General features: G+C 41.6%; 1 protein-coding gene across 1 annotated transcript; it reads right to left on the bottom strand.

Moving 5' to 3' along the window:
* Nucleotides 1-825: 825 nt before the first annotated feature.
* On the bottom strand, nucleotides 826-16,333 carry LOC117562977 (serine/threonine-protein phosphatase 6 regulatory ankyrin repeat subunit A). The gene is given in 30 exon segments (XM_034241066.1): nucleotides 826-2,207; nucleotides 2,305-2,396; nucleotides 2,485-2,567; nucleotides 2,816-2,898; nucleotides 3,047-3,195; nucleotides 3,303-3,386; nucleotides 3,471-3,558; nucleotides 3,661-3,883; nucleotides 4,571-4,688; nucleotides 4,814-4,901; nucleotides 5,055-5,256; nucleotides 5,551-5,619; nucleotides 5,992-6,018; nucleotides 6,161-6,272; nucleotides 6,752-6,892; nucleotides 7,056-7,124; nucleotides 7,262-7,295; nucleotides 7,298-7,323; nucleotides 7,386-7,487; nucleotides 7,682-7,796; nucleotides 7,886-7,964; nucleotides 8,978-9,082; nucleotides 9,175-9,282; nucleotides 9,657-9,799; nucleotides 10,224-10,311; nucleotides 10,390-10,590; nucleotides 11,352-11,422; nucleotides 12,574-12,652; nucleotides 13,395-13,478; nucleotides 15,637-16,333. Coding segments are annotated over 30 exon segments (3,318 nt in total). The 5' UTR covers nucleotides 15,793-16,333; the 3' UTR covers nucleotides 826-1,908.
* Nucleotides 16,334-22,134: the final 5,801 nt, after the last annotated feature.

The following is a 22,134-nucleotide window of genomic DNA, read 5'->3' as shown; positions in this document are numbered from 1 at the left end:
CAACAGCAAGAGAATATTTATATGAAAATACACTGACAGCTAAGGTTTTACATCATAGTTTATGATCCTGTGGCTTTGATATGAAGTTCCCGTAGGGCAGGGGTGTCAAACTCAACTTCATTGCGGGCCACACTAGCATTATGTTTGCACTCAAAGGGCCTGTTGTAACTTTAAGACTATATAAATATATAATATATATAAAATAATGTATTATATTACATTATTGGCTCTGCATTGGATTATTATCAGTTCTGGTAATAACTTCATAAATAACTACGTCTGTAAGTAGAAGTCTAGGGCAAGTAATTGAGAGCAAATATTGAACAATTACACCAAATGTATTGTATATCATATTCTTTGGTAGCTCTTGCGGGCCATGTAAAATGAGGTCGCAGGCCGGTTTTGGCCCGCGGGCCTTGAGTTTGACACCCCTGCCGTAGGGTGTTCTAAAACAACGTTACAATATGAACTATCAAACTTTTATTATACACAACAATGGTATTATTTGACAGTGAAGGCTTGGTCCAATAGAGTGGTGAAGGGATGACTTCATTTTTTAGGATGACCCGCATTGCAAGCGGGTCATCCTAAAAAAGGTTTTGGGATTGTTCAATTCGATTTTGAAAATTAAGATCCGTGGCAAACACATGTTAATGACACTTACATGTTTTGTTCAGCAGGATAATCTCTAAAAAATGAACACCACCAAATTACTTTTGCATGTAAATGCAATCGCCAGAATGAAAAGGCTAATGTAAGGTTATAAACAAACCACAGGGTGCAAAATCAAACATTTGTCTTCTGTCAAACATTAACTGAGAGAAATCAAAAACGAATATCTTTATTTGTTAATTACTTACAATCTTTACAAACAATGCGCCAGTATTATTCATCTCTGTCTGAAAGTTTCTTGTTCCTAAAAAGGCAATATTTACTAATTTCTCTCTCTCTCTCTCTCTCTCACACTCTCACACACACACACACACACACACACACACACACACACACACACACACACACACACACACACACACACACACACACACACACAGTGTCAGCCACTTTCCTCTGTCTACAGTACAGTACAAAGACATTGAGTAGTTACAGCATTGCAGGTTACAAGTACCTTGAGCCGCTCATTCGGGTCATCAATCAAATCCTGGACCAATCACACACTGAATCTTCCATCCATCTGCTGTCCTCATCAGCTCCCAAGGATTCCATTTCCACTTGGAATAAATTCATAGGATTCAATAATAATTTCCTCTCTTAGGAATTGAAAAGTGGTTCAATAACAATAATGCAGCGTCTCAAGTGTGCGTGACCGACAGCTGTGACTGTCTGCCATGAAGGCTCTGAATAAAAACTCAAAAGTACAGTAAGGGAAAACAGCTATCAATCTCCTGGTCCCATTACATTTTCCATCTGTTATTTTCTTTAGACAATTGTAAGAATAAAAGCAGTACACTGAGCTTTTTTCCAGTAGATGCTCTTCTAGTAATAGTTGAAGGAAAAACTGTGAAAAGGCTTAAAATCACTCCAGGAAGTATCAGCAAAGAGAAGGAGCTTAATTTAAAAAGAATAAACAACATTGCTTTACATTGAAAAAGATATAGGCCATGTTACTGACCATACAGTGATGCTGTTTGAGAGAAATGTAGTCCGTATTCACATTATTCTAAATTCTAGTACATTATTTTTTACCCCGTGTGACCTTAAGAGAAACATGATGTACAACAAGGGGTTCTTTTTAGATTTGAAGTAGCTTATCTAAAAATAATCTGCATGTCTGCTCTATTTTCCGTCTGTTTTCTCTCTTTTAGCTTTTTGTCAATTATCATTTAAGGCTCCTGAGTGGCTGGCTATTCTGCCAGCTGTGTAGGGCTCGGTCCAATAGCAGGTATGTCCTCAGTACGTCTCTGAATCTGAGTCATTCAGTTCATCGTCCCCGGTGATGGAGGACAGCAGGCGCTCCGGTCTGCAGTAGGAGGCGTGGTCCGGCCTCAAAGGGGGAAGAGAGTCAAAGGCCACGCCTTTAGAGACGTGGTTGTTGGTGGGGTGGTGGTTAATGACTGTGTGAGTAAGAGAAAGGGCAGGCAAAGCTGCAATGGTGACCATGGGGGAGGTGGGCATCATGGAGTTGAGGATGAGCGCCAGACAGTCGGCCACATCTCGGTTAGGAGCGCATGCCAGAGCCGGAGTGTAACCTACGCATAAAAGAAAAAACAAGAAGAAGGAAAGTTCACGTCTCACTGAGGCAGTATGTGTGAGTAGTGAGGGATGTGCAGTAAAGTGATATCTGACCGTTCTCGTCCACTGCTAACACACTGGCTCCTTTCCCCAGCAGCTCCTGAACCACCACTGTCAGCCCCTTCTTCGCTGCTACATGCAGCGGCCTGCAACAAGAAGGAGGGTGGGTGAGGTTCAAATAAAAGCAGTCTGAATCAAGCAGATTACCCTGGTGCATCCTGGGAATACTCTTACGTCTGGAGAGCAGTGTTGGTGCTGTTGATGAGGTTCTTGTCGCTGATCTTCTCTAGAATCAACAAGGCACTCGTCTCTTGACCCTGAGAGGTACAGAGAGCAAAGAGGTGACCAATAGTACATGTTGTATACTTCTTGTTTTTAACATCTATGTTTAGGGACAGCTCACTAAAAAATAGTTTTTACCATCATTACTATGTGAAATGTACTTTTTCAGCAGCCACCTGATGACCAACACTGATTAAGAGATTTTTGGGGACATCTTAAATCACCAAAAGTCACACTATGGCCAGTCAATACAAAAGCACTTCCTGTCTCTGTGAATTGTTACCTTGCTACAAGCCAGATGCAATGCTGTGTTCCTGTTTGTATCCTGTAGTGTGAAGTCTGCTTTAGCACTGCTCACCAACATCTCTGCAACACATGAAAGGAGGTGTGTTCATGTCAAAGGTTAAAAAATAAAAAAAACTCAAAGATGAAATAACAGTAGAAGAAAAAAAGAGAATCGAACAGAGACAAAAAAAGAAAAAGACAGTGAATCTATCTGTCAGTTTATACTGACCCACAGTATTGGTCTGTCCGTTTAGAGCTGCCATCATCAGTGGTGTGCTGCGAGTGTGTGCATCAACTACGTTTGCCTGAGCTCCGTGGCTCAGCAGCAGGGAAACACACTCCACATGGTCGGAAAAAGCTGCAGCGTGGAGTGGGGTCCTATGAAGACACAAACACAGTTGGCAATACAGCAGCAGATCCTGTGCACGTGAACAGCTTTAATTAAAAAAAATGATGTCACGCTAGCTTTTTTTTGTATGTCTCACCTGCCCTTGGGGTCAGTGGAGTTGACGATAGCTGTGCCCAGGGACTCAATTAACATCTCAGCCACTCCCTCATTATCGCTCATACTGAAATACAAAACACACACTGTCAGAAGCTTTCAGACCAGTGCCTATCTACATAAAAACATGAATAGGTACACAACGTCTTACACAGCACAGTGCAGTGGAGTGAAGGGGTTGCCTTTAATCCTCTTGAACACCTCGTGGTCTAACAACACCTCCACACAAGCATCGTATCCTAGAGACCAGATTGAGATACAAAGAGAGGAACAGATGTGAATACTCCTGCTGTCGCTTCATACAGAACAGTGATGTTCCTCCAGTGTGTCCCGCTGTGTACCGTTGTAGCAGGCCCAGTGCAGAGGTGTGTAGCCCTGGTTGTCAGTGAGGTGTGTGAGAGTGAGGGAGTTGGTGGGGGTGGCCTGCAGCAGGGCCCCCAGGACCCCCACACGGCCACAGGCGGAGGCCAGGTGAAGAGGGGAGCGGCCCCGGATGTCTTTGACACACACAGCGGCCCCCCGCTGGAGGAGGGCCTCCACACTCTCCTCCTGGCCCGCCACCGCCTGTGAGAGAAAATAAAAAATTGGAAAATATATTTATTAGTATATAGTTGTGATATGTATGGTTCATTTTGCTCATTGATCATCCTCTGTTTAAGGTGTTTTATATAAAAACGAAAGTATTGCCCAAGATACAGTGCATGCAATTATGAAATAAGATGTTGTTTAAAGTATGGTGCTTTCCGTTCTAATGAAACGGAGCGCAGTAGATCAATAAACACACAGACACTAGACATGTTTCATGGCCTGCTTGCTCTTTATTCTAGAAGACAAAATGTCTGCCCTAATCCCATTTCCTGAATTGTAGCAATCCACAGGCAGAGGAAACGACAGAGAGCAACAAGCAAACAGCTTTTCCCACGCACCTCCCCCTGCTGATTTCAACAAAAAAATCATTCATAAATTAAAAATATATTTAGTGTTTTGAGAGTACCATACTACGGCCTGACATCAGCGCTCTGATTAATAAAAGGAACCTTTGATTTCAAACAGTAGCCTTATGTTGTAGGTATTTAGCCTGAGGGTAGGATTTTGATCTGATGGCCAGAAAGCACATGAGTTATCACCAGAGTACTGCTGCACATTGGACATTTAGATTGGCAGTCGTATCAGGCTCCTTAGATAGAACTGTCCTTAGGGCAATATTCAGGGTTATCATGTAATGTCAGTGGAAGTGTGTGAATGTCTCACCCCCCGGTGTAGTGCTGTCCTCCCCCAGCGGTCCTGATGCTCCGCAGTGGCCCCTTGACTGAGTAGAGAGTACACACACTCTGTGTGTCCATTCAGCACCGCCAACATCAGAGGAGTCCTGTACAGGTGGGGAAATATGACAAAACACACATCTTTAAATAAAACTAGTTAAAGTCTTCTCCTCAATGAGAATAATAATAATCAGAGTGAAAGCTAAGCCTTTTTCTCTCTGCACACACTCACTGTCCGTTGATGTCTTGTACGTCCACATTCATGTTTTGGTCGTTGTTGCTCACGAGCAGACGCAGGCACTCTGGGTGGCCATTCATAGCTGCGGCACACAGAAACACACACATGCTAGAGAATGACTTTTTTATCTGAAGCAACAACATTTCTCCACTTTCAAAGGCATAAAATAAACCTCAGTCATGTGGTGTGAAGCATACTGATTTATTTGGCTCTGTGTAACTGTCTGTATGTTTACCTGCAGCATGTATAGCTGTCTTTTTGTGTGTGTAGTCCCGGGTCATGGGTGAGGAGCCATGGTGCAGCAGCAGTGAGACACACTCCTGGTGACCCTTGGAGCAGGCCAGGCTGAGGGGGGTCCGGCCCTCTGGGCTGAAAACATCCACGTCCAGCAGTGAGGACAAGAGAACTTCTAAAGCTCCACAGTGTCCGTGGTACGCCTAAATCAAAGGGAGACGCACACCAATAGACACTTCTTTTATGTGTAAAGGTATCACTATATATACTGATATTCTGAACAATCTGTGCTGTTGTATTTGCTGTAAAGTGTCTAGTGTAGGCTATTTTTATTATATGTACAGCACTTTGGCTCGACCAAAAATCGTTTATAAATGTGCTATATAAATAAAACTTGATTTGATTTTGATTTGATCAGACATGGCATTGAAATCCTGTATGCAAGAGAGAGACAAACAGCCAAATAAAGACATTCTGAAAACAATCCCTAAACTCACTGCCAGGTGGAGTGGACTGACGGGGGCCTGGCTCTCACTCAGCATGTCTGTTCCTGATGTCTCCATTAACTGAAATAGAGACACGGTTCCCTTATTATTCATTTTAGAAATAGGTTTGCATGCATTGCAACTCACTGCAGTATGACAGTTGCACAGAACTAAGGCCATGGTCACACTGCTCCATGAGCTCAGTTTGTTGAAAGAGAGAATAGTGGTGTTTGATAAGGTGTGTGCTAAGAGTTTTCAATTAAAAAATGCATTATTTAGAAAGAATGCACGGCAATTGTTATCAAATGCAGAACAAGCCGTTGTTTAACAGTAAATGAATCTGCCTACCAGATGATGTAACCACTGATCTGCCCAACAGAGGGAGCCACGTACAAAATCAATCTATGTAAGGGCTCATTGTTTTACAGTGAATCATTGAAATGTCTTTCTTACCACATCAAGAGGTGTCTCACTTGCCATCTGAAAGAAATACAGACAAAGGCTCTTTATGGTACCATGAGAAGTGTCCTGCTTCAGATTTCAGCACATGGAAGTTTTCACATTTGTTGGCAGTCTGTGGGAAATGCATCGAATGATCTCTCCGTGCGGCATCTGTACACACCAGTTCCAGGCAGAGTGTGCGTCCGTACGCTGAGGCATAATGCACCGCACTGTAACCCTGTCCGTCTCTCACTCCCGGGTCAGCATCGTTCCTCAGCAGGTACTCCACACACCTGGCAAACACACAAGGGAGGAAAGAAATGTTTCCAACAGACACTGAGGATTATTTGATACAATTTACTTTAAATTATCAGATTATATACAATAACAAATTCAGTAAAGAAGTCAAAGTATAGAACATCTCAAAAACATTATGTCATAGTACTGTAAATAATGAAATAAATATCAAAGTATTGTAAGATATAAAAGATTTAAAAAATAAAATAAAAAGTATAATATGCCACAAAAAACATAAAATAAAGTGATAGTGAAGTAGCCTTTGCAACTGCTTTTTTGCATACAAAACATTGTATTTTATGTACACAAATGATATTAAAGTATTGTATGCCTACAAAAATATCATATAGTGAGGTATACAATGATTCAAAGTAAATGTCATGGTAAAAATATTTCATTAAAGTAACAAAGTATGCCTTTAAAAATCTCATGGTTTAGGATGTTATGTGATTTAAGTAAACACAGTAGATCTTACTTTCCATCCGTGTCGGCTGCAGCAGCGTAGTGCAGGGGGCTGCAGCCTCTCTGGTCCAGCTCATTGATGCTCGCCCCCGAGCCCACCAAGGCAAACACACACTGGTAGTTACAGTTGGCTGATGCATAGTGTAATGGAGTCCTGGGAGGAACAGAGAGACAACAGCAGATATTATAAATGCAAGGGAGGACTTCATTCCTTCCCGCTACTCCCTAAAATATGTTCTCAACTATTTCTCTCTGTCTTATTTTATTTGTATTTTCCCAAAATGCATAGAACAAAAGTGTAAAGAGGCTTGGCTCACCTCCCAAAGTTGTCCTTCCTGTTAAAGTCTGCTCCTATGTTTAACAGCAGGTTCAGACACTCCAGGTTCCTGGTAAGAGAGGCACATTTAAAAAGTGATGACTAATGGGTAAAACGAAAGCAACAAGGGGATGCTTTTAAATACAAGGAAAAAGGAAGATGCTCAGGTATTAAACAATAAGGATGTGAGCAGGGATGATGACCCACCCTCCGGCGGCTGCAGCATGTAGACAGGTCCTGCAAAGTCATCGGGGGTGTCTATCTCAAACCTGCGAAAATATGCGATCAGCATCACTTAGGATGTCAACGAGGTGATTCTGGTGACACAAACGGTGTCAGCATGAATGTACCTGAGGACAGCAGCTTCCTGCAGCAATCTGAGAAGCCGCTGAGAGCTGCCAGGTGTAGAGGGAACATCCCATGAATGCCTCTCCTAAAAACATTCAAAACAAAGAAGGCAAGTCCCCACAGGAGGGTGAAGTGTGAGAGCGTGGATGCATTTTTGATGACAGATATATTGGTTTATCTGGAACTAAAATCTTCATTCCTGAAATTGTTCCCTTTCCTTTTTGCTTCTTGTATTCAGTGAGAAGACAGACAGACGGTTACATGTCATTTGTTACTAACTTGGCAATGTCTGCTCCGTGTTTGATGAGTGCTGTGACGATGAGCTCATGGCCGTAGCGGGCAGAGATGTGAAGGGCAGTGTTTCTGCTCCTGTCCTCACAATCAATCTCAGCTCCTTTACACAAATAAATAAAAGGGTATATCTATACAATTCTATTTAAACACTCGGGCATGAAGCAGACAGCGGACTGTAGGGGCTCTCACCATTTTGAATGAGGGCCTGAGAGCAGGAGAACCTTCCATGGGTAGCTGCCATGTGGAGGGGAGTCTTATCATCCTTACTCTGCACAGATGGAGACAAGCAAAGAGAGACAAAGATAATGATTAGGATTTTCTGTAGAAAATTTTCCCGAAAACTATAGATTCAAGTAACCCCTTTTAAGAGAGAAAGAGTCAAAACTCCCTTGTTCCCTGCTAAAAGATTTGACGGATCGTCTTGTTGTAGTAGGTTCAAGGTTCAAGGTACTTTATTGTCAAACTAACATAGCTACAGAGTAATTATGTCGTTGAAAATCTTAGGTCACAGGCTTCTCCAACAATGCAACACAATAATACAGATAAGCAGACAATATTAAAACAATATTAAAGTATATTATATTAAAAGTAATACAAAAAAGAAAAAAAGTGAGAAAAAAAAGTGGAATAGTGCAATACGAGTCTATATACAAGCTATTGGAATGGTATATTAGATAATAGATACATAATTACTAAGTAGCAGATGAATGTTATGAAATTGTTTCAGCAGTTCAGTTGTTTAACAATCTTATTGCCTGCGGGATGAAGCTGTCTCTGAATCTGGTTGTTTTTGTCCGGATGCTGCGGTAACGCCTGCCAGTATTGTTTATAATTGTGTTCTGAATATTTGTTTATTTGTTTCAAATCAAGTTTCTCATAGCGGATAATAAAGGGACTCAAATGAAGTAAATAAAGTGTGTCTGTGGTGCATGTAGATGAGAGACATTTAAGTGCCCGTGTGGGAAGATGACTCAACTATTACCATGTAGTGTTCGAGATCTTAGCATGAAGCTATTTGTGTTCCCCTCATGGATCAAACACACACCCACACACACTTATTCCCTGAGCAGCTTGCAGCCTCAGGGAGCCACCCCCTCCCCCTGTCATCCTCCATATGGCCTTGCATCTTGAGGCTGTGGGAATCTAATATCAGTTTTCATCACTGCTACCAAAGTGTTAGCAACACTGTCATTTCAACTTTCAACTGGACTCTCGGCAGCATAGACACGAGGCAACAGGCTGCTTTAGACACTTCCAACTGTATCAATATAAAGCAAATACCCTCATGTTGATGTGAGCTCCGTGGGCCAACAGTAGCTCCTGACAGAGCGCCCCCTGACGTGAGGAGGAGGCAAAGTGGAGGGCAGAAAACCCCCTCTCATTTACCTAAAGAGAGGTACCAAAACAACACAATGAAAAACACACACTATCACCAAACACATACCAACTTGCACAGGGAGACACACACATACACACACCTGGTTGACGTTGGCCCCTGCCTCAATGAGCTCACTGACCACCACATCCTGTCCATTGTAACAGGCTAAATGGAGCGGAGTGTTGCCGTAGCCGTTTATCTCGTTGACCTACGCAAGAAGAGAATCAATGTTAAGCGTTTGCTTAACTTGACTAACTGATATTGACACCGTATTAAAAATAGCTTGTATATCTACGGTTACAAATTCCGATTTGTTAAAGTGTCATGTCACAAATCAAAGCAACCCCTACACATTTATGATCTGTATATTCATTAATTACTACTCCCGGGTTTCCTTGAATTCTTAAAGAAAGTTGTGTTTTTGTCACATGCCTCCGTAAACAGGGAGTAAGTCTAGATACATTTAAGTAACATACTGAATGTGAGAAAAGCTACATTTTCTTTAAGAAGTGAAGGTAACACGAGTTATACAAAAGGTCATTTTGCAGGTCATTGCTGATGCAGATGTGTGTGTGTACTGACGTGGACCCCCAGGCTCAGCAGGTAGTGCACGGTGCTGCTCATGCCACTGGAGGCGGCTGCATGGAGCGGAGTGTATGCTTTTTTGTCCTTGCAGTCCACCTCTGCTCCACTGGCCACCAACAACTTCACCACCTCCAGGTGACCTGAAACAGAGACGAGAGGGGGGGGGGGATGATATGAGGCACATTTAACTCGAGACCTGTTCATTTCACTATGTACTATTTAGGGAGGGGACAACGAGGGACATGGAAGCACATGGAATCTTTTAAACATGCTCCTGGATCTATTTTTCATATGGCTTGTCTATATTGTCATTTTATTTTTTTGTTTATTCTGTATACACAATATTTGATTTATAGCTCTACATCCTGGGAGAGGGTCCCCTCCTCAGTTGCTATACATTTTTTCATCTATACATTTATTTTGGTTTCTTTCCTTTTTAGCTTCAAGGGTCTTCGGAAAGAGGGCTATATAAATAACATCTACATAGGTTTTGATAGTCTCTCTATCTTGTTTGAACAAAGGTATGAACTTTGAACTTAAAGCTGAACATCATAACAGTCTCACCCATGTAGGCTGCCCAGTGGATGGCCCTCCTGTCCTTCTTGTCGAATGCATTGATGTTGGCTCCTCTAGACAGCAGCAACTTCACCATCTAATCACACAAACTCAAATGAACCAGGTGTTGACAGGAATATGTGTGTGTCTGTCTGTGTGTTGACAGGAGACCCACCTCCACATGTCCACTGAAGGCCGCGTGGTGCAGGGCGGTGCGTCCCGCCCGGTCAGACACGTTGACGTTGCTAAGCAGCGGGACCAAAGCCTCGGCGCAGCGCACTGCCTTGTTGCTCGCGGCAACATGGAGCGGCGTCTGCCAGTTCTTGTCTCGGCCGTTTACATCCGCACTGTGCTTCAGCAGCATGGCCACTGCATTCTGGGTAAAGAGTGAGCGTGCGTCAGAGCTTGCAGACAGAGGGATTATTTTTTCCCACTATGCCTCAGTGCACTGACGGAGTACATGCCAGTGTGCGCAGCTGGACATAAAAGTATTTGCTATTCTTAGGGGGCTTTCATGCCGACAATAGCACTGAAAAGGAGAGCAAGAGCAAGGGGCTCTGGCTGTTTGGGCATGTTGCCTGGCACCAAGCAGAATAGGTGAAGAGATTCTGGGGTTTTATGAAAAACAAACACACCGCACAGGGTTTTACCCCTTTACGGTCAGCTTGGGAAAAAACTGGAAAAATGATCACAGCAGCAGTCATTCTCTCCACCTTTACTCTGTTGATATAATTATATTTTCTACTGTTGATGTACATATGTATACTGTTAATTCTTATATTTTATTTTATTATTATCATTATTATAGTTTATCTCAAGTGTTATGCCTGTTTACATGGTGCTGCTGTGACAAAAAAAGGATAAATAAAGTATATCTAATTTCTAGTTATGATAAAGATATTCTATCTGGTCTGCCAGTTGCTACACTAAACAATGTTTTCTGCCACCACAGTGGTTTCAGTGAAATGAAAGCAGAAGTCATTTCTGCATTTTTGTTACAGTAGTATTGTCAGTGGATATCCCCCTCAGTATCAAAAGAGAAAAGCTGTGATAACCTCATTGTGAAACAAACATAGTCACATGATTAGTGGAGTTACTACAGTACACATTAGCACGTATGTTTGTGTAATTTGTTACCTCGCTACAAGAGGCGACAGCCCGATGAAGAGGAGTCAACCACTTGTTATCTTTGGCATTAACTCTGGCCCCTAGACGAGAGGAGGGGAATGAAGAAGAGAGATTGAGAGAGAGAGAGAGATGGTTAAGATGTGTCAACAATACCGGACACAGCCAAGGCAAACATGGTAAAAAGGTTTAATCATTGTTCAAGTGGCTTATGGGTCGGGGGTGTTTTAAGGCAACGGTGACTGGCAGATATAACATATCCATGATGCTCTTTGGCACAGCTTGGGGGTTAAAATAGCTCTGAGGCTGCACCTGTTCTCTCCACATTATTGGGAAACAGTGAACACACACACAAGCGTACGTACACACTGACGTGTTTCCCACAGATCTGAAATATACTTGGGCGGGTGGTGGCAGCGGGCGGGGGGGGGGGGGGTTAAAAGTTTTAACAACATGTTTATTTATTGACTTTTCATTCCTGTATAATCATTTTGCGCAAAGATGGCACTGTTTGTCAGAGCACTTCATCCTTCTGGGATTTCATGAAGAACAGCTCCAACGCCTGTATGTATGGGAACGCCTCTGGTGCTGGTCCATTAAGCGTACACACTAGCTTGTATAAAGGTTGGACCCACTTCCTGACGTGCACAACTGACCTAACAGAGAGCCAAGCCAACATCTACCCTATCAAATGATTTATAAATCACCAAGAGAGGGTGACAGCCTAAGAGGAGACATATTAACTACTGAGGGGACAGCGAGAAACATGTGGGGTAGAGAGAGGTGAGGGACAAGCAGTGGCTTTAAGGAACGCATGGTGGGATATATTATTGGGATACATTTGTTTCCAGCTTAGTTTGACCTGGTTCAAATTTGAAAATAGGGCAGACAATACTTTAGTTTAAAATATTTACTGAGTGATAAACATGTAATCACTCTAAGGTGCTGACAGGTAATAGGTGAAACTTAAAATACTCAGACCCTAAAATGTTTTTTTTACAATTCAAATATTTGATTTACAGACTAGTATTATTAATAAAAGAGAGTTTAAATTTGCAAAGGACCACACAAGTTCATTTTGGAGCACTCATATAGATGGATAGAAGCAAAAACAGTACTAGATGGATGCACCTCGGGATGAGCAAGCTATTGATACTATAGGTTTATAGATTTTAGGTGGGAATGGAATCGAATGGATGGCTGAATGGATTCAAAGCTGGGCTTTAGTGTTTACCTGAAAGGATGAGCAGCTCAATGATCTCAGTGTCTCCCAGGTAGGCTGCAGCGTGCAGAGGCGTCCTCTTCTCGTTGTCCTGATCCCAAAATACAGAAAATAAATTCAAGCAAGCATGTTAATAATATCTCCTTTTCACACGCAGCCTCGCCTTGCTCACACATCATGATGAGGCATGCCACAAACAGAATCTTCAGACAGATCACACTGCTGCAGACCACAGGAAACATGAGACTACAGCCACAGGGGATACATGTCCATCCTGTGACCACTTGTCCTCTTCACTTGGCTCCATCACTTTCTCCATCGATACACAAAGCCGCCGCACCCCATCTCTCTTTCTTTCAGTGCAGTAGGCAGCAATCAACAGAGTGGGACTAGCCTATAAACAAATGTCATGTGACTGTAAAAGGTCTGGGCCAATAATGCTGACTCAAAGAGATTCAGTGTGATGAGCCCAGCACTATAGAATGACAGAGAGAAAAACTATGAAAACACAAGGTGTAAACTGAGGAAATACATTCTGAAAGATTATTGACAGAAAAACAAAGCAATGGGAGAAATCAGGTTGAGGTTACGACCTTAAGCAAAAGGAAAAGGAGGTGCCCTGCCGTGATTGACAGCTATATGAAATGGGTAAGCAGCCAGAAGGCACTCTGGGTCAATCGATCAATCGGAGCCGGCTAGCTTACTGCTGCTCTCCTGGGGGTCTGATATAAGTCATGGAGTGTGTATGTGAAGCAAGGGGGGAAAGCAAATACACAGGGGAAACAAAAGCATTAACATTTGGATACAGATCAGGGAAGAAGAAAGTGACTTACCTGAATGTTGACATCCTCTTTCTTGAATATGAGGGAGCGAACTTCATCTGTGTCCACGTTGAAGATGGCTCTTAACAGCGACGTCTACAGAGGCAAGGAGAGCACATGTTAACGCTGATGTAACTACTATGTACTCCATTTGCAAGGCAGTCATTTTCTATGCTGACAACCGTGTTATCAGGGAGAGTTATGAGAGTTACAAATGGGAGAGACTAAGACACAGACCCTCTAATCCTGAGCTGCTGGAGAGACATAGGTCACAAAATGGCTGTACATCACCTATTTGTTTATGACAGCAGCAGCTGCAGCATACATCACACACACACACACACACACACACACACACACACACACACACACACACACACACACAACACACACACGAGTCTGTGAAGGGTTAAAGCTGAACCTGAAAAAGATATATAGCACATATCAAGTAAATTGTCATATTCTAATTTTATCAATTTATAATTACCATTACTTCATTTTTAATTCTATAATAGTTCTATATTTGCTCTTTTTTTCTATGTATCTCCTCATACTGTGTTTCTGTGTCAAAGCAAATGTCTTGTATGTGTAAACTTACTAGGCAATAAACCTTATTCTGACTGATGTGATGCAAGGCTATCTGATAAGAATGTAAACAACAGTGTGTAGAAAAACAAACTAAACAAGTTATACAGCTTAAGTGTTTTCTTAAGAAGAGATCACACATTTTCCCAGGAGGAAGAAGCTGCAAATAAAGGACGCATTATACACACAGGGAAAACCACTTATACTATTTCATTAAAGTACATCTGTGTGTGTAAATGTTGGCACAAGCAAGAGAGCGTGGTGCCTGACACTGAGTGAGATTAGTTTACAGTGTCGCTGAGCAGTCATCATAAACCTTAAGAGGTAACGATGCTCAACAGAAGACCATTCAGATGTAAGCTAAGGAAGCAACACCATGCTACGCTCATGATTTTAAAATGTACAGTTGTGATGTTTTATATTTGAGATTCATTTACTGTCCTTGTGTAACTTTAATTTGATCTTAGATTAAAACATTGAAGCTTAAACTTGAGGTTACAAATGAAAGTGAAACATCTAAACATTTATGACACAACTTTGGCCCACAATTTGAAAGTCATTAACTTGGTTACATAAAACACCCACAGCTGACCTTTTTATTTACAATATATCAAAACTATTGTTAGTTACTGTGATCATGATTTACGGTCACATATCACTGAGATCTAAGCTACAAAGTGATTTCATTGTATTTATAATGACACTAGACTCTTTACGTTTATTATCTGATAATGAACCTTTTCATGGTTTCAATATGTTTGGATAAGTAATTAATTTGAGGATTAATAAGATTGAGCAAACGCAATTTACTGCGAGCAGTGCTTTTCTTTATGCTGCATATTATTGAGAATGCAAAAATACAAACCATAAGAACATAGGGGACGTATGGAAACCCTTTCTAAATGACAATATATTGCCCCGCCATTTCCTCCTTTGCAGTCTTTCAAGTACTGTGGGTCTCGTGATATTATTTGTCACATTTAAACAGTGTCATACAGCAATGGCTGCCAAGTTGAACCTTTCAGTACTATGTGTACTATGATTCCGATATGCTCCTAACTCTCAGTTTTCCCATCCCTCTCTCATTTCGTCCTAACTAAAAATAAGTGGGGCTGTCAGGCATGTCGGCATCCGTCTCATGCCTATTAAACTGATGACTACTGCACATATGTCACGGATCCAGGAAGGTAAACTTGGACTAAGAGCACAAACTGTGATCAGGGCTGGCTTATCCTCCTGTCTGTTCCTTTGTCAGTGTCAACTTCAAAGAACAGCTTTCATACGATGAAAAGCCTCAATACAATGTTTAAATTGAATGCTCGCCCTTTATAAGCCACCAGTGGAGACTACAAAGGCGTAGGCCTAGATAATCTATACAAACCAGCAGTCATCTCACATGGCAGGCTATATTGGTGATTGTATTTGATGCTATATTTAGCACAGGATGACAAGTGTTGGCTGTGCTTTGTATTTTAATGCAATGGGACTACATACTTCAGCGCAGGTCTGAACTTCAGTCCAGGTAGGATAAGTGCTTTGGTTAGTTGAAAACCTAGCCGAGTGTTGTCATTCGCAAAAAAGAAACTGTATATAAACCTTAAAAATGGCTCGCAGACTGAGCCAACTCTGATTCAACCAATGAATAACTGGACCGAAGGACCCGTCTCACCTTGTCCTCCTGAGCGGCAGCCCTTCGAGAGGCATGATGGGATCTGCGTTCTGGGGATGATTTGGGCCGGGGAGGTGGGGGTGAAGAGGAGGGCTCATCCTCCTCCACCTCCTCCAGCACCACGATACACACACGACTAGCCCGCTCTGACCGCATCAGGAACAAACACCGGCACAATCACTCACACACTCTCTCTCTCTCACACACACACATAAATACACCGTGTTCTCTTTTACATCCGAGCGCAATTCAGGTGCACAAAAGTCAGCAATAAATCCCATAAACAGAGAGATTCCCTTGTAAACAAACACTGCACATCTTCATGTAAAATCCAATATGAAATCCAGCTCTGTCCTCCATCAGCCAGTGTTGCTTTGATGCATGTCTCCTCTGTCTTGTCCTCCTCTCTCCAGCCAACACTCACTCTGTGTGAGCGGCAGTAGCAGAGACAGCAGGGAATTCCTCTACGTAATGGTGGCGGTAAGCGGCATGCGGCAGAATGAGCTTGGGCTGCCTAGCAGCGCAGAGGAAGCTACATATCCTCACTGCTGTGCTGCAGATGCGGACACACACAGAGACCCTGTGATCAGCGTGGACGGGGGCCGCAGCAGCCAATGCATGTGTGGGTACGAGTCGCTCGTTTCAGGCAGACTGCTGAAGCCAGCTCTTTCAAATGAGGAGAGAGGGAGAGGAGGGGGAGGGGATAGAGGGACAGAGGGAGAGAGAAATGAATGGAATAGGGAGGAGAGTATGAATAGAAGAAGAGAGAAGGATGGAATAACTGTAGGCAGGTAGTGCACTACAAAACACAAAGAAACCTGAAGATGAATGGAGCAAAGGACAAAGGGGGCAAGGGGCAGAATCAGGGGCAAACTGGTTACAGGAAATACACCATGAACTAAATCAATACAAATACAGAATGTAAATGTCCAGAGATTAAGAGGAAGTCATAGATCCAAGAGATAAAAGAGGAGCATGAGTGGCAGGAGAAACGAGACAAACTGGACTCTGGTTTATTGTGTGTTACCAGGTGACATGGTCAGGGCTGATCTACGACTTCCCGCTGACTTCATTAAAGTGAAAAAAGTGTGAGTGAAGATGCTACATCAGAGCATGATGATGCAGCACTATTGATTCTTTTTTGAAAGCCCTGCTGCCTCCAGGAGCTACAATCCGCCTGGATAGCTCAATGTTTACCTTTGCATTCAGATCTTCTGATCCTTGTTTTTGTATGTTGAGGAGTTCATTCACTCAATAAAGCTCTGATATTTGCTATTGTTGTACATGACATAAATACTGCAAAGAACTGAAGGTCTATATTCTACACAATGGCCAATATAGAAAGTCCTAACCCAAGCTAAACTAAACCATGTGCACAACAGCTTTGTTTTGAGATTGTGCTTGATTAAATGTTCGTGGTTAGTGGTTTGCTTCTTCATAAAGTTTGTGCAAAAATAGAAGCTGCCTTTCTTTCTAAAAGTAGAAAAGGATAGCAGAGAAGATGTGTGTTCTAGTGTCTTCTTTGGTGGCATGGCATCAAAAGTCCCCATCTCCCCTCATTATAAATCTGGAACAAACTGGCTTTGCCAAAATATGTGAGGGTAGCTAACAAGACCAGTCTGTACGTGCATGTTTCAGTCTCCTTCATATTCAACTCAGATCCTAAAAAGAGCAATCTTGCCAAGCCACACAACCCCATTAAATGTGGAGGGAGGGACAGTGCAACCAAGGGCGAATGAGAGGGAGCCATTCAGTGGGATGGAGCAGGGCGAAATTCTGAGTCTAATGGGCTTACCATATAAACATAATGGGAAACACAGTCTTACAATCGTTCTGCTCCTACAGCAGCCACTGAGTTGACATTACAGATCTGCCTCAAAGGCACAAAGAAAAGGTGTTTGGGGAAGTACATAAACCAGGGGGGTCAAACTCAAATACACAGTGGGCCAAAATAAAAAAGTGGGCACTAGTCGAGGGCCGGACTGGTTCAATGTTTATTGCAAAACGTATTGAAATGAACTTATTGCACAGATTAAACCTGGAACTAACAAAGCTTAAATGATTGCCTATACAAACAACATTAAACATTAAATAATCAGTTGCATTCATTTCTTATGGCTCTATCTGCAGCTTTTCCTGAGTCATTTCTTATGAGTACATTTTTCCACAGGCCAACAACAGCTTCAACAAAACTATTTCCCTCAAAGAAAAAACCAAACATGCCCTGTTGTCGTGAGAGAAAAAGTGCAGAAGGAAACATGTAAACTCAGTTTGCTGCTCTGTGAAGCTAGTTCAAGCAGATACTTGGCATCTCATCTTGGGTGCAAGTTCATCAATGTTTGGGCTCAGGCTCTGAGCGGAGGAGACCCTCAGGATGGAGTGAAGGTGTGCGTGCAATATACCGGCGGGCCAGATCTAATAGTAATTAAAAATGATCCTGCGGGCCGAAATTAAATCCACCACGGGCCTGATTTGGCCCCCGGGCCTTGAGTTTGACACATGTGACATAAACAAACAACCAATGTTTTGTCTATCCTGCACTGGGGATAGTTGCAGGAACGTAGCCCGCAGATGTTTATAGAGCAGTTGGTTATAATTTCCTAAACAGAAATGAGCAACTTGTGTGAGATGTGTGTGTATTTATGTGTGTTTAAAGTTGTAATCATGACTGAAGAGCAGGATCAAGCAAGGCTAACATGTGGAACAGGACAGGATGTAAACGCTTAAATGAAGTACAAAGTGATCAAGACAAACTGAGCATCCCTAAACAGAAACTGCTTGACAGCATGGCAACAAGAAGTAAAAAATCCATTGTGTGATATTTTAGAAGCGGGCAGAGCTCACATTTGTGTTGCATTAATGCTGAGCTGGTGCTCCTACAGCAGGGAGACAGTGGGAAAACACACACAAGGTGAACCTGATCTCACCGCAACAAGAGAATGCATTATTATCACACATAACCACAAATACAATGAAAATGCAACCACTGAGGTTTACGTCATGTGAGAGAGATACCCAACGTGACAATGTGCATGTGTACGCAAGAGAGTATGTAGCATTCACTGACCTCTGATCTGTCCCTAAGCCAGGATGCACTGTGTGTAATATAATCCCAGTCCCCAAACACAAAGGCCAGCATATACGTGTGTGTGCATGCGTGTGTGTGTGTGTGTGTGTGTGTACATACTAGCCAAAGACTGCAGGAGTGCCGATGTGAAAATCTAGAGATTTAAAAGCTTTTAAAATCAAGAGAGGGGTACTAAAGGGGTACTAAAGCTTTGTTGTCCTGACCAAACTTGTATGGTATGCACACCACCGCATGCTCTTCATTAAATGCTCCGACTGAACGGCCAACGGTTGATGAGTCAGTCACATTATGTGGTTCTGAAATGATATAACTCAATTTGAATGCACCATAATAGACTGACACAAAAGAGATATTCATGTCAGACTGTGAAAAAACAATTCATGTCTCTCTTAAATATTTTATTTATAGTTTATTTTCTATTACTTTATTACTATACTACTATATGGAATCTAAAGATAAAGGATATTGCTTAATGTAGTATATTAGCAATTCAAAATACCAAAGACAGATCTTAAATAGTAAGTCATTTGTTTTTTGATTCATTGAAGACAGGCAAAGTTTTCTGACGCTTAATATTTGAATACAAAACAGTACAGGTAAAAAAAAGAAAAAAAAGACTGTTTTCCCATTGGTTACAATAAAAGTATATTCAAAACTATTCTTTTTAAAGATGGCTTTCATATGATTCTATCCCAGGATGTCACATGTCACATCAATGGTTGTTGTTTTATATCTAGTCTCTACCATCTCTCTCTCAGACAGGACCATAGCTTGATACTGTGCATGTTCCAAAGCTACAGGACGCCCTCTAGAGGACAAACACAAGCCTTTGCTAAAGGTTACCCTCGCTCCTGTCCCTCCAAGTGGGACTACATGTGTCCTTTAGCCTAGTTCTCTGTCAGCAAGCACTACAGAGAACAATGGAGAATAGAGAGGGTGATCTCATCACATACTCTTCCGTCTTTTGCTTGCATGTCCGGAAGATTGGTCAGACCAGGACAGAGCTGCACCATCGTTGACACATTTTGACTGAAGTTCATATTTTCAACAAACTCTTACTTCCCAGATTTATAAAACAATGTTTTACTGTAAGCTAAACATTCAGGCCAATAACAAACAAACAAATAACAGGGTCTCCAACCGAAGCACTGGTTTGACTATGAACTTCGACTAAAAGCTTAAAGTTGTTTCCATGTTTTATTATCTAATTGTTATTATATATTTATTGATGGATAATTTTCTTTAAAACGTAATAAAATAGTGTACAATTTAATAAATAATGACAAATGCCTGTCACAGCTTACAAGAGTAAATATGTACTTGTAAGTAGTAAGCATGTTAGTTGACCATAAATTGACTTGTGTGACAAAACAAAATGTTTATTTCGCTACTGGTTCATATGCCCACTGCCATGTATTGTGTATAGCTGCTTTAATGTCCCAGCGGTGTTTATAACAACTGATTTAAGCTTGTGGAAAGTGTCTAATTCATGACCGCAGCTGGAGACGTTGAAACCAGCACCACCTGCTATTTCAGTCTGACAGCCTTTCTTATCTCCAGCAACAGGTGACTGCCAACAGCTGCCCCTGACAACATGTGCAAGGAGCTGAAACAGACAGCTGACAAAGCAAACTCCCTGGAAATCAGACAGTTAAATCGGTACTATTCAATCTAAATGCTGATAATAGGTTTCCAGTGGTGTAAAGTAACAAGTATTTACTCAAGTATTGTACTTAAGTACTCTTTTGAGGGACTTGTACTTTACTTGAGAATTAAAAGTGTTTGCTTGTACACGATTACCATTCCGAGGTGAATAGTGTACTTTTACCCCACTACATTTATTTAATACCTAACTTTGCAAATTTGGATTAATAATGTGAAATATAAACAACCCTTAAATAAGACTTAAAGTTGCACATGGAAGTACATTCTCAATCTAGCATACAACATAATCAAATCAAATCAAGTTTTATTTATATAGCACATTTATAAACGATTTTTGGTCGAGCCAAAGTGATGTACATAAAATAAAAATAGCCTACAGTAGAGACACTTTACGCAAATTAGCTGCACTTTAACAAGCTTTGATTAACACATGAATGCATCAATAAGTATAATCACATAAATGGGCCAGTTTGCATAATGAGTACTTGTACTTTAAGTATATTTTAATGCACATACTTTGTGCTATTCCTTGAGTAACATTGTGATTACAGGACTTGCACTTGCAACAGAGTATTCCTACACTCTGGTACTTAAGTTCCTAAGTACAATATCTGAGTACTTCTCCCACATCTGCCTACGGGTTGCCATAACACAAGTTGCTAACTAGCATTAGCAAGGGAGTTAGCCACCCTGATAAACTGGTAGCTACCCAGCTGTGTTAGTCCATCACTAGAAACAGCAACAATAAGCAACAGTCAAAAGCACCGGGGAAAACTGAAAAACGACCGCGTTATCCTTGATTTCTAACAATAGTAGTAGTTTAAACCGTAATAAATAAACGTAAGGTAACATGTTACACGACATTAGCCAAGTTCTTACGTTAACTTGTTGTATGTAAGTGGTTACCGTTAGCTATTAAGCTAATATGTCAGTGGAGTTAGCAACTTAAAGAACGTTAGCAACATTAGCCGTTAAACCTATATATTTAAAATACCATGTATACAACTTGTCTAAGTCACCATGAATACACGTCGTTGATTAATGTTAATAAAGTTAAACTCAAATGAACAGTCATTACGACATGGTGTTGACTACACTTACACACTCACACAAGTAGTAATCTGTTTACAAAAAGTGACCAGCTAGTAATTAACGTTACATGTGAGCTAGTTATATGACGTTACCTGGTCTTGTATCTTCAACACAGCCATATTCCTCAGAGTAAATCCAAAGGGAGGCAGTGACTCTCCCGGGGAGTTACTGTACATTAAACCGGGAGAAACTGAATAAAGGAGACTCTCCGGAGCCAAACCGTGCGGCTCCCCCCCCCCTCTTCCTTCCTGCCGTGGACACAATCACCACATCATGGGACAGATATGACAAAACTGGCAAATTGGGATCAAAACACAGCAGTCAACCAACTGCACTCCTCAGTAAAACACTCATAAACTCACTGATTGGCTGGGAGGACAGTCCATTCAACAGTAGTGTTAAGCCCATACATGACCAGCATTGCCTTTGACATTTTAATCAAACTCTGCTGTAGTCTCGTCCTTATAACACAAATGGCAATAATAGCCTTGGGGATTCCATGAAAATCTGGCTTGAGAAGAACAAACTCAACAGAAACACTTTTCAACTCTCTCATACTTCCACAATAATTCTTAACGTTTAGATGTTTTGTTGGCACCAAATAGCCTCTAACTTTCGAACTGAGGAATTTGGAGAAAAAAATGCACAAGGAA

This window comes from Gymnodraco acuticeps, unplaced genomic scaffold (genome assembly GCF_902827175.1).
Source record: "Gymnodraco acuticeps unplaced genomic scaffold, fGymAcu1.1, whole genome shotgun sequence".
NCBI lineage: Eukaryota > Metazoa > Chordata > Actinopteri > Perciformes > Bathydraconidae > Gymnodraco > Gymnodraco acuticeps.
Note: the sequence above shows the minus strand (reverse complement) of the source record. Positions and strands in the feature narration are given on the sequence as shown.